The sequence below is a fragment of the Corvus kubaryi genome, unplaced genomic scaffold (genome assembly GCF_017639235.1).
Source record: "Corvus kubaryi isolate FWS band 111438036 unplaced genomic scaffold, C.kubaryi_AGA036_p1.0 136, whole genome shotgun sequence".
Lineage (NCBI taxonomy): Eukaryota > Metazoa > Chordata > Aves > Passeriformes > Corvidae > Corvus > Corvus kubaryi.
Genome location: NW_024580670.1, coordinates 9,054,815 through 9,066,829, shown reverse-complemented (window position 1 = coordinate 9,066,829; position 12,015 = coordinate 9,054,815). Strand labels below are relative to the sequence as shown.

Sequence of the window (12,015 nt, the reverse complement as noted above, 5' to 3'; positions counted from 1 at the left end):
ATTTGCCCTGCTGCCCTGGGATGTGCTAACAGCTACAACAAGCAACAGGGGAATGTCCTTTGTACAGCACAACTTTCACATCTGTGAAGGTTTCAGGGCAGGATGTGCTGTTCCATCTCTCTAATGGGTTTCTCAGTTCTGCATGGCCATCTGCTTCATGCTGGCTCTCTCCTGTCCAGCTCCCGGTGTGCTCCTGCTGCTTTGTTGGCCCCAGCCAGCTTGGCTCTCCCTTCGCTTTCAAAGGAAAGGCTGGGTCTGGGGCCCAGCCAGAGCTGCATGTTGCACCGTGGTCCCTGAGTGTCAACAGTGCTGGCACAGGCGCTGCTGGCCGTCCGCCCGGCAGGTCCCTGGCACTAGCGCCAGCAAAAAGCATGTGGCTGAATGATCTGACTGATCGAGCCGTCTCCCTCTCTCTCTGCCCCAGATCGGCGGACCATTCTCTGCCCGGATCTTCCGTTTCCACAGACTTTGGCAGCTGGCAGATGGTGACAGGGTGTGGCAGTATTCGGGAGCAGGCAATCCTGAACACAGACGCCTCTCTCCCTTGCAGCTTCCCGGATGAGTTCTCTAGCACTTGCCTGTAAGTGTCTCAAATGCAGGATCTCTCCTTGGGTCTCTTGGCTGCCTGCGAGCACTGCAACTTTATCACTCTGGCACTTTCGGAGAAGCCTGGGAGCCCATAACAAACTGTTCCATCTTCTCTGCCTTGTGTTTTCTATGCACAAACTCAGTCCCTCAGCACTCTTTGCTTATGCTGAACACAGAAAGAAAATGGCACTTTTTCTGCCTAATGATGGGGGAGCACTTTGCTTTCTGTAGGAAGAAGAGGTTTTTCTCTCTTCCTTGAAGATGCTGAATTTGGTCATAATTGAGTGCAGTTGAGGATTCATGTTTGTCAGGACAGGACTGGTAACCCAGATTTTCTTGCTTTTGGATTTTGCTCACCTACATCTCCCAACTGGGGTCAGATCCCTGCTGGAGTAAGAGAAGGACTTTCCTTCTGTAACCCAAATTTTGTCTGGCCTTGTGCAGCATCATTTTCAGGTGCTGTGCCTGACCAGTGCAGAGCCACAGAGACCGTGCGTCCTGCCACATCCTGCCATGCGAAATGGCTGGGAGGCAAATGTTCCTCCCCAAATAGAAATCCACCTCTGGAAGCTTGAAAGACTGGAGATGCGCTTTAATTGCTATTACAAGAGAATCTTGGTTTGTGCCTTCAGGCTGCAAACTCTCCATCAAGAAACTGAAATGGCAGATCAGGGGCTGCTGCTAGCAAGCAGTGCAAGAGCTGTGCTGCCAGATGCTCAGGCCCTTACTGAGATATGAGTACGTGCTTTGGAGGCAGAGTGCAAGCCACATGAAAACCCATGTCTCCTGTGAGAGACAGGCTGCCTGCCCTGGCTCTCTGTCTCATGTGGCTGCATGCTGTGCTGCTGAACAGAGCAGAGCAGCTGCCTTCAAGTTAGGGTGAAGCTACAAGATCCATGAATTGACAGATGAAAACATTGCAAGAGATGTCGGACATGGCCTGGCCAGGATTTGCTCTTCTTTCCTGAGGACACACTGAGTTGCTCCTGCAGTAGTTTGGAGATGGGCAAGGGAGAAGGGACTCAAGGATGGGCATCTGAATAGTGACTGCTTTACTGTGTCCTGAGCCTGGCTGTGCTTGGTCACTGCTGATCACCAGCAAGTTGTTTCTGCCCTTGGAGCTGGATCTGACGTCAGAATAGGGAATTCAGTAGAGAAACATGAATCAAATTTGATAGGCTTTAGGCTTATGCAGTTTGGAAAGTGACTGCTTGGGGCAGTGGATTCAAAAGGAGGAGAACAGTGGTGGTGCTTCTCCTGTGGGTGATCTGCCCTGTTCAGCTATTCACTGAAGCTGTGGGTTGCTTGGCGGCTGGGGACTGCTCAACTGAAGGTGCTGGGACCAGGCAGTGCATTGAAAGGATGAAGAGTTCCCAGGGGTGTTGTGTTGATCTTAACCCAGAGCCTCCACCCTCTCTCTGCTCTGCATCAGCCCTGTTTGCTCAGGACTCCATTGTGGTTTTATCCCAGTTTTTCACAGCCCGACACGGTATGATTTTTTTCTTTTAATTCCATTTAAGTTCCCACTTTGCATCTTCACTGGCAGCAGCTCGATGAAGGTATGCTTTTCACAGCCTACTTCTTGTGCTTGTGTGGGGCTTGTCAGGCCTTACTTCGAGCTGGGGCTTTGACAGCCTCCTCTCATCCCGCACCCCGAGCTGCAGGCGAGCGGGCAGGCTGTAGGAAGTGTAGCGGGGCAGAGTGCTGTGGATTTGGCAAGGAAGCGCGACCTGCCTCCGCGGTGAACTGTTCAGGGTGAAGTGCTGCAGCTGGTCTGTAGGGCTTGGTGGGAAGCAGTGGCTGGCTGCTTGACCCTGTGCCTTGGAGTGTCTCACTCCATGAAACAAACCCAAAAACCCAAATACAAAATCTGCCCTGTAAAGAGGTGTGAGAGCCACAAGACACGGGACCTAACTGCTGCACGCCCTCGCTTACCTCTGCGCGTGACATCTGAGATCGCTGTACTCGGGTGCAAGTAAGTCCTGCCTTCATGGAGCTTATTTTAAATGCTAGCAGGTTTGCGAGTTCCACGTCCTAATTAGGTTGCCAAAAAGCATCGCTACTGTGTTTAGATATGTTGTTGCCTTTTTTTGCCCTCTGGCTTCTCTTTATTATCAGACACAGTAAACAGCGGCCTGGTTGGCTGCCTCGGCATCACTTGCTGTTTATAGGCCTCCCACCATATCCTCTTGCTGCTGTTTCCGGACCGAAGCTGTTGGCTGTGGGTGGTTAACACTTCCATTCAGATGAGCTGTGCCAATTTATAGCCAGCCCAGGCGCTGGAAGATTAAAGAGAATTTTTTATGGGGAAGGTTCGCACTGTGCCCTTGGAGTGACCTTTGAGGAATGTCTTAATCTCTCTGGGAACCACTGGCATGTCGCAGAGGCACCACAGCAAGGATTGTTTTAGGTTGGAGAGCTTGGAACAGCTGCCTCTGAGCCCCAGTCTTGCTTTCCCCTGCTCCCTCAGCTGAAGTCTCGCCTTCCTTCTGCTGTTTTCCCCCTGCCCCTAACCAGGTGTGTGGATCAGCAGGAGAGGAGAGCAGGTCCCATGGGAAGTCATGCCCTAGTCTGCTCCTGTTTCCCAAGAGCAGCCAGGCTGGGGAGCAGAAGTAAAGCGCTACTCAGCTCTTCTCTTCCTATGGCTGGAGTGCTCCTTGGGGCTTTTGTCACCTTGTCTGCTCCCTCTCATCCCCCCTTTCCAAAAAGCTGTCTGTGCTGGCACAAGCACACGAGGCTGGGGCTGGTGGAAGTGAGGGATGGTTGCAAATAGGTTGGAAGCGACTGTCCGGCACAGCATATGTGGACAGGCTTCATTTGTGTGAGGAGAAGAGGGAGCTGGTGCAGGGGCTGATACCAGCATCCACTTGGCCAAAGCACCACTTTATTTATGAACTGCAGCCTTGTGAGCACCATGGTGGTGGGAGAAATGGGACAGTGGGGTGTGTGAAGGAGGAAACCCCGTGGGGAACAGGAGACTGAGGCTGCAAGTAGCTCCGTGGGTTGGGTTGGATGAGGAGGCAGTGGCGCCAGCTGCCATCAGCTCTGTGGACAGAGCCTTTTGGGGCTGGTGCTGCCTTAGCCTCTGCAGTGCATTGAGCACCACAGACCTGCCAGCGCTGTGGACAGAGCCTTGGTCCTGCTGCCAGCTCTGTGTCAGGAGTGAGAGCTGGGATGTGGAGAAGGATGGCTGCAGGTACTGACCTCCCCTTCTCTCTCCTAGACTGGTGTCGGCAAGTGACCGTGAGTCCCGTCTGGAAGAAGTGCGTTCTGCCTTTCTGGCAAGCTACAGCCGGACCATCGGCCTAAAGGCCGTGCCCCCCAGCCCCTCAGGGGCCATCGGTGGCCTCCTCGAGCAGTTCGTGCGAGGCGTGGGACTGAGAGGCAGCAGCACCCTCTGAACACGGCGTTTCCAGACCACTGCCTGGAAAACTGCGGCTGGCACGTCCCCCAGCAGAGTCCTGGGACCCTCTTCTCGGTGCGGGCACCTGCTGCACCCAGCGCCTGCCACCAGTCCCCCCTGCCTGGGGCTGGGGGGTGCGGGGTCTTCGGCGAGTCTCTGCAGTAAATGACCCGAGCTGTGCCCTCTCCTGCCTCTTCTCTGGGCTGCGGGCGGGGGCAGCGGGGCCGGGCGGGGATCGGCGCGGGGGAGCTGCGCTGCCGGGGGCGCCGCTCACTATAAATAGTCCGGCCCACTCTCCGCGAGCGTTGGCACCGAAATAACACCGAGCCGAACCCGGGAGGAAGCCCCCGGTGGGGCGGGCTGGGGGCTGAGCCCCTTCTGCCCCTGACTGGGAATCGCGGGCGGGACGTGCCGGTGGAGCCCCAGGAGCCGAACCCCTTGGTGCCCGGGTTGGTGCCCCCGCTGCCGGCAGGGAAGGGCCGTCGTGCTCGAGATGTGCTGAGCCGCGCCGTGCCCGTGCCGTACCCGCCCCCGGCCGCGCCTCCTCGGCGGCGCGGGAGGAGGCGGCGCGGAGCATCGGCGGCGCCCGGGCGGGGATGGCGGCTCCGGGAGCGCTGGAGCCGGCGGCCGGCAGCGTGCCGGGCACCAAGGTGGAGCTCACCGTGTCCTGCCGGTGAGCCGGGAGCCGGGCGGGGGAGCGGGAGGGCGGCGGCTAGTCCGTGGACAGGGGTGGGTGCGAAACGCACGGGGATGCGCTGCGGGGCTGCTCGCTGCGTCCCGCTGCCCGCCGCTCAGCCCCTGGCTCAGGGGGTACTGAGCTGCGCGTCCTCGTCCCTCCCCGGGTAGCTCTCGGTGTCAGGGCGTATGCCCAGCGTCCCTCTGCCCTGCTGCCACCTGTCCCGTCCCCTTCATGGGGTCCCATGGAATGCTGGCACCGGGCACGGCTGCGTGAAGCGACCCGATGCCCTCACCCGGGGCTGGGGCGGGGGACGGCCCCTCGCGGGGCGATGCTTGTAGGACGTGGGTGATGCCGGCGGGGCGCGGGGTGCCTGCGCTGGCTGCGAGCGGCTGCCCGGCTCTGCTCATCTCTGCCCGGCTCGGCGAGCTCGGTGCAAGGCAACGGGACCGGGAGCGTGGCAGCATTAGCGATGGCGGGATGGGGACTGCGGGAGAGGGGCTGCTCGATGCCCCAGCTTCTGGCCAGGGTCCGCCGGTCAAGCGGCGGCGGCTGAGCCGGTCTGCAGGCGGCTAAATATAGCCCGTCGGAGGCACCGCTGTCTGCGGCCGGGGGTCCCGCTCGCAGGGACAGGCACCAGCGTCCTACTGGGAGGTAGCGTCCCCGTGCCGTGGGTCCTGTGGCACGGAGCACCCCGACCGGGATGGGCACCTCCAGCATATCCCCGAACTATGCAAACTCTGGGCCGGGCCGGGCCGGGGGCTGTCGTGTCCTCCCTCTTCCCGCGGCTGAGCCCTGGCCCCCGCTGCCAGCTTCCCGGACGGCAGGCAGAGGGATTGCGGGGCTGCGGGTCTGGGCAGCTCCAGGCAGGGACCGGGGGTCACACCTGGAGACAACCCAGGGCAGGGGTAGCCTTCGGCTTCGCAGCCCCAGGACCCAGCCCACACCAGGGTGGGGTCTCTCCCCTGCGCGCTGGGGCCTGGGGAGCTGGCTTAGCCCCGCAGCCCCCGGCCGTGCCCCAGCCCACCCTGTGCTGCCACCCTGGGGGTGCGGGAAGTATCCCAGCAGAGCCGGTAGCATTCCCCGGCACTTTCCGGTGTCGCACCGCGCACAGGACGACGATCAATCGCTCTGCCGGTAGCTGTGTCGGGGGATGCCCACTGGCTGCTCAGCCCCTGCTCCAAGTGTCTCCTTTCTTCTCACTTCTGCACCCCACCATTAGCCAAGCTCCTGCTGCCGGGGCGCGGCGGGCACTTAGCCGGCGCCGGCGGCACCGGGGAAGGTTTCATCCTGTAAATGGGTTCCCTGTCATATTCAATCACCATCAGCGCTGGAGACGCTGCTTGCCGCTCGCCCGGCTGCCCCACCGAACCTTGCAGAGAGAGCCAGCGTGTCTCCTTGGAGTGCCGATGCTCTTATCCATGGGTGCCAGCACGGCCTTCCGGCATGGTGCTGACCTGTGGTCAGGGGGATGGACATGGGGACCCGTTGCGGGGCCAGGTGGGTGGTGCTCAGGGTAGCTCACGCCTGGCTCTTCCCCCAGGAACCTGCTGGACCTGGACACCTTCTCCAAGTCCGACCCAGGTGGGTGGCGGAGCCGGGCAGGGGCATGGCATGGCACGGACACGGACACGGCATGGCACGGCAGCCTGGCTCTGCTCCTCTCTCCGCAGTGGTGGTCCTCTTTGTGCAGGTCTCGGGGAGCAGCGAGTGGAAGGAGGTGAGCGTGGCCCCCTCTCCTGGCTAATCCCCGGCTGGGTTAAACGGGCCCATATGGCCACCCGTGTCCGCGCTAATGATCCGGCCCCGCCAGCAGCGCTAATCCCCCACCGGGATTAGCGCCGAGGCAGCTGCGATGGGGACGGGTCCTGGGGGGGCCACCCTCACCCCTCTCCTTGCAGTTCGGACGCACCGAGGTGATCGACAACACCCTGAACCCTGACTTTGTCCGCAAGTTTGTCCTCGACTACTACTTCGAGGAGAAGCAAAACCTCCGCTTCGATGTGTGAGTAAGGTGGCCAGGGAAGGGCTTGGCCCCACTGAGGGTGGAACAAAGCACCGAGTCAGTAATAAATAAGGATGACAAATAAGAATACAGTGTCGAATAGCCCGGATGGGTGGGGAAGTGGGGCTGTGTGCTGGAGCATCCCTGCAGGCACCAGCTCAGGGCTCTGCTCTCCCACACTAGCTACAACGTGGACTCCAAGAGCTGCTCCGCTTTAAAGCAGGTGAGCACAGCCTGGCCCGGGGGGACGCATAGTGACGCCCCGGTGTGACACTATGGTGGGACACCCCGAGGCTGTGCCCTGTGTGGGTGCTGTTGGGGTGGGACGCATGCCCCTCTGAGGGCTCTAACCTGCTCTCCATCTCTCCGTGCCCCATGGGAACTGGCAGAAGGTAGGTGCCTGCCACACACCAGCCTCTGCTCTGCCCTGGGAACCCAGACCTCATGGGAGTACCTGGTGGGGCAGGATGAGGCCAGGACACACCATGGGGGTGGCTTTTGAGAGGCAGAAGGGGTGTAGGGAGGCCCGAGGGATCTAGGACAGGTCAGGGCATGTAGAGCAGTTCAGGGGGGAACACAGGATGGGTCCAGAGCTGTGGGGATGCCCTGGGGACACAGAATGAGTGTAAGGCACATGAAGCAGGCACCTGGGGTAGTCCTGGGGATGCACAATGGGTCCTGGGCTGCGAGGTGGCTCTTGGGTCACAGTGTAGGTTCAGGACACTTGGGGTGGCCCAGAGTCAAGTTGGTGGCAGGTCCCATGGGTGCATTGCAAGAGAAAGGGGTGGGTGTGGGTGGTGGGGCACTGGGGCAACAGCCCTCCAGGGTCTCACAGTGGTTTTTTTGGGGGCACAGGACTTCCTGGGGCAGGCATTTGTGGCACTGGGAGAGGTGATTGGGTCCCAGCGGGGACGCCTGGAGAGACCCCTAACGTGAGTCAAACCCTGTGGTGTGATGAGGTGAGGTGGGAGGGTCCCACACTGTGTCTCCACTACCTGCCCCACTGGACCCCTCTCTGCATGTCCTGTGATGGAGATTCTGGTCACACTGCCAAGCACCACCAGCTGTGGGACAGAAGACCCAGCCCTGACCCCACCTCTTGCCCCTGAACTGTCCTCCTTGTCCCCAAGCTGACTGCATGCCTCTGGTTCCAGGGGTGTCCCAGGGAAGCGGTGTGGGACTATCCTTCTGCTGGCTGAGGAGCTTAGCAACTGCCGGGTGAGTACCCATGTACCAGCTGCAGTGAGGAGAGGGCTGCATGGTCCCTCAGTACAGAAGCTGCTGGTGCCAGGGGTGAGGAAGTGGTTGGCAGTGACAGTCCCTGTCCCCAGGACATCGTCACAATGCAGTTGTGTGCCAACAAGCTGGACAAGAAGGACTTCTTTGGAAAATCTGACCCTTTCCTCGTCTTCTATCGCAGCAATGAGGATGGCACGTGAGCACAGGGACCCAATGGGGCAGGCAGGGTGCCAATGTCACCAGACAGCATGGCCCAACCCTGCCCTGTCCCCCCAGCTTTACTATCTGCCATAAGACAGAGGTGGTGAAGAACACACTCAACCCGGTGTGGCAGCCCTTCACCATCCCCGTGCGTGCCCTCTGCAATGGCGACTACGACCGGTACAGGAATGGGGATGGGGACAGGGACAGGGGCAGCCATGGGGCCAGAGCAGGGTATGAGCAGTTCTTTGTGGGCTTGTCCCCACAGCAGCAGACAGCTCAGAACTGGGTCCCGATTGGGTTTTTTCTCTTTTGCAACCCAAATTACATAAAGGCATCTCCCTCCTTTCCAGGGCCCCCACCGTGACCCAAATTTCTCGCTTCCCTCTCGGCAGAGCCGCAGGCTGGGCAGGCAGGGTGGCTCTGCTGGAAGCTGGTGGGCAGGATGCTCACTGTGGGTTGGGCTGCGGGGCTGGATGTCCCCAGATCAGGGGCTGGAGGGGCTGTGCCAGCCTGGCTGGTGGCTCACCCACTGTGCACCTTCACTTTCAGGACGGTGAAGATAGATGTGTACGACTGGGACCGGGATGGGAGGTGAGGCAAGGGACATCAGGGTGCAGCTGAAGCTTACCAGGGCACCTCTCACCCAGGTGCCGGGCCATGCTGACCCTGTGTTCCTCCTGCAGCCACGACTTCATTGGGGAATTTGCCACCAGCTACCGGGAGCTCTCTCGCGCACAGAGTCAGTTCACAGTGTATGAGGTAGGGTAGTGGGTCAGGGTGAGAGCAGGGTGCACTCCATGCTGGGACTGACCTAGCCTCGTGCCTGCAGGTGCTGAATCCCAGGAAGAAATGCAAGAAGAAGAAATATGTGAATTCTGGCACTGTGAGTGGGGCTGGGGAGTTCCTGAACCTCCTGCCTTTCAGGGGCTGGTGCTGCTCCACCTGCTGTGTGTGCCAGGTTGGGGGGCTCCAGATCTGATCCCCTGTGCCCACAGGTGACACTTCTCTCTTTCTCCGTTGAGTCTGAGTTCACCTTCGTTGACTACATACGGGGCGGGTGAGTGGGGGGCCAGGAGCCCCCTGGGTCCTTGAGATCCCCCATGGTTGAGGGTCTCGGGGCAAGGACAGTGGTGACAGCAGAGGTGCAGCCTGGGGGTGACAAGGGGGCAGTGGGGCTGGGAAGTAGATGCAGAATGGTGGCATGGGACTGTGGGGTGCTGGCTGGGGAAGGGGAAGCCCAGGCAATGGGTCTGGGCAGGGAAACACCAGCACTGTAGGGCTGGAAGATGGTATGGCATCCCTGTGCCGTGGGGCCGGCAGCCTCCCTCGCTCTCCCCCTTAAGGACGCAGCTGAATTTCACTGTTGCCATTGACTTCACGGCCTCCAATGGTGAGTGCACCTGGTGTCTGGGGGGTCCCCATCACCGTGGGGCTGGCCATGGGGCGGGTGCGATGGGCACTGTGCCGCAGGGTTGCCATCACAGCCCACCTCACTGCACTACGCGAGCCCCTACCAGCTGAGCGCCTATGCCCTGGCACTGAAGGCAGTGGGGGAAATCATCCAGGACTACGACAGCGACAAGCTCTTCCCTGCCTACGGCTTTGGTGCCAAAGTCCCACCTGACGGCAAGATCTCCCACCAGTTTCCTCTGGTGCGCCCTCCCTGTGGGACAGGGCTGAGGGTGAACCCAAACTCCCTGGCTGTGGGGCAGGGCTGGTCTTGGGGTGTCCACAGCAGTGTGGCAGGGGGGAGAAGCACCCTGGTTACATCCTGCCCCAGAATCCCACAGCCTGGGGGGCACCAGGAGCTGTGGTCCTCCTCCAAGTGCCCATCTTTGTCCCCCAGAACAACAATGTGGAGAACCCCAGCTGTGCTGGCATTGAAGGCGTGCTGGAGTCCTACCTCCAGAGCCTGCGCACCGTCCAGCTCTACGGTCCTACCAACTTTGCTCCTGTCATCAACCAGGTGGCTGGGTGAGCTCTGGGGCACTCTTCCCCCTTTGCCATCCCCAAATGCCATCTGTCCCACAGAAGGGCCGACTGCCTCACACCAGTGGAGTGCTTGAGGGATCCCCTCCCTTTTCCCCATAGGACAGCCGCCCAGGTGACCGACGGCTCACAATACCATGTCCTCCTCATCATCACTGACGGTGTCATCTCTGACATGCTGCAGACCAAGGAAGCCATTGTCACTGTGAGTGCACCCTTGTTGCTCTGAGTTCACCTCACATGGGCACTATCCTGGCTGACACCCTGCCCCTGCTCCACAGGCTTCCTCCCTGCCCATGTCCATCATCATTGTGGGAGTAGGTCCAGCTGAGTTTGAGGGTGAGTTGGGACTTGGGGACACCAGGGAAGAGGGATGGAAACATCATCCCTTCCTCTGGGATGCCAAAGGCATCCAAAGGGCTGGTGTTTCCATCCCCGGTGTTCACCCCACTGAGGCTTGGTGACACCAGCTGTCACCCCCAGCCATGGAGGAGCTGGACGGTGATGAGGTACGGTTGTCTTCCCGGGGACGGTATGCCGAGAGGGACATTGTACAGGTAACTCTGGCATTGAATCCAGACCCACCATGGGTGAGAGATGCTCAGTCCTCCTTGCTGACCCCCACAGCACCAGAGCTCTTTCCAACCGGACTGCAACATTCTTGCCCTCAAAGTTTGTGCCGTTTCGGGATTACGTGGACGACTCGGGCAACCAGGTGCTGAGCATGGCCCGCCTGGCCAAGGACGTGCTGGCTGAGATCCCTGAGCAGCTGCTCTCTTACATGAAGACCCGTGACATCAAGCCTCGCCAGGCAGATCCCGAGTAGCTCTTCCATGAGCCATGGGACTGGCTGGTGGGGCGAGAATACGTCACCTTTCTTCTGCTGGTGGCCAGGGCTTAAGCATGGAGATGTGGCCCCATTAGGGAGATAATCAGCTGCTATGGTTGGTGAAAACATGGCTGGGACACGCTTCTGGCAGTGAGACCACAGGGCTGGACATCCTCGGCTGCCTCTTCCTCCCGCCTGACGTCCAGCAGATAGGCGGGACTGTCCCTCGGCCGTGGCAGCGCGGGCAGGGCCAGCGAGGGGGGGACACAGTGTGTGTGTGTGTGTCCCGGGAGAGCAGCCTGGCGTGTGCCCCAGGGGAAGGCTGACCCTCAGTGCCTGCCGGGGGTCTCAGCCCCGCTGCTCCTTGGGGTAGCGGCCTCGCCCTGCTCCTGCCTGCGCCCCATTCCTGCCTGCACCCCGCTCCTGCCTGTGCCCTCTCCTCCGGCTCTGCTGACCAGGGCTGGCCGGCCTGCCCCGTGCCCTGCCCCACGGCCGGGGCTCCCGCCACCGGGGGGTACCGGGGCGGAGGGCAGCCGGGTCTCTACTGCGTTACCGACTGTAAATAAACTGCTCAACCGGGTCTGCTGCCGTGCTGGGGTAGGGGGAGCGGGGAGACCAAGGGGGACAGGAGGCACGGGTGGGGTGGGGCGGGGGAGGCCAGGGGGCCGATGGTACCGGGGGGCGTGTAGCCGGGCCGGGGGAACCGGGAGGACCTTGGAGATCGGGGTGACCTGGTGAACCGAGGAGTCGGGAGGGACCGGGAGGACCGAAGGGGTGAGGGGGGCGAGGGGAGCCGGGGTGGGGCGGGGCCGGGCGGTGGCAGCGGGGTCTGTGATTCGAGGCGGCAGATTCGCCACCGCCATCGCGGCGGGACCCGGCCCGGCCCCGCCGCTCCCACGTGGCCTCCCCGCCCCGTCGTCGCCGCCGCCGCCGCCGCCTTCCCCGTCTCCTCCGTCCTCGCTGCCGCCGCCGCCACCCGGTGCCGCTGCCCGGCGGTGCCGTGGCGAAAGTGCGGTTGCTACGGGCGGCGCGGCGCTTTACCCAGCGGCCGCCCCGCGCCAGGCGCCGCCGCAGCTCCATTG

At 61.2% G+C, this 12,015-nt stretch overlaps 2 protein-coding genes across 6 annotated transcripts in view; both read left to right on the top strand.

The window, feature by feature from the left end:
* MTMR14 (myotubularin related protein 14) overlaps positions 1-4,171 on the top strand; it is a 31,540-nt gene extending 27,369 nt beyond the window's left edge. The window contains exons 18-19 of one of the 2 annotated variants that reach the window (XM_042016287.1): positions 425-580; positions 3,812-4,171. In XM_042016287.1, the coding sequence (XP_041872221.1) occupies positions 425-580; positions 3,812-3,989 (334 nt within the window). In that variant the 3' untranslated portion in view covers positions 3,990-4,171. The remainder of the gene's footprint in view (positions 1-424; positions 581-3,811) is intronic. The other variant, XM_042016298.1, reaches the window with a different exon arrangement.
* A 356-nt stretch (positions 4,172-4,527) lies between these two features.
* On the top strand, positions 4,528-11,513 carry CPNE9 (copine family member 9). 4 transcript variants are annotated; one of them, XM_042016138.1, is made up of 21 exons: positions 4,528-4,664; positions 6,211-6,251; positions 6,341-6,387; positions 6,569-6,672; positions 6,856-6,895; positions 7,062-7,064; positions 7,528-7,604; positions 7,827-7,890; positions 8,004-8,107; positions 8,188-8,292; positions 8,665-8,706; positions 8,799-8,874; positions 8,945-8,998; positions 9,111-9,172; positions 9,459-9,505; positions 9,586-9,767; positions 9,962-10,089; positions 10,207-10,309; positions 10,386-10,443; positions 10,523-10,661; positions 10,778-10,916. In XM_042016138.1, exons 1-21 carry the CDS (start codon positions 4,588-4,590, stop codon positions 10,824-10,826), a joined length of 1,602 nt encoding a protein of 533 aa, XP_041872072.1. In that variant the 5' UTR covers positions 4,528-4,587; the 3' UTR covers positions 10,827-10,916. The 4 variants fall into 4 exon arrangements, 3 of the variants coding, with proteins under 3 accessions (XP_041872072.1, XP_041872064.1, XP_041872056.1); XR_006014058.1 differs by having other exon boundaries at positions 4,529-4,664; positions 10,575-10,661; positions 10,778-10,870; XM_042016122.1 differs by having other exon boundaries at positions 4,531-4,664; positions 10,588-10,661; positions 10,778-11,513.
* The last annotated feature ends 502 nt before the right edge of the window (positions 11,514-12,015 follow it).

Bases quoted from the DNA above. Each gene is read 5' to 3' on its own strand.
- CPNE9 (XM_042016122.1), top strand. From the start codon at position 4,588: ATGGCGGCTCCGGGAGCGCTGGAGCCGGCGGCCGGCAGCGTGCCGGGC. The intron at 4,665-6,210 runs GTGAGCCGGGAG...CTCTTCCCCCAG, and splicing joins GAGCTCACCGTGTCCTGCCG to GAACCTGCTGGACCTGGACA. The intron at 8,108-8,187 runs GTGAGCACAGGG...CTGTCCCCCCAG, and splicing joins CGCAGCAATGAGGATGGCAC to CTTTACTATCTGCCATAAGA.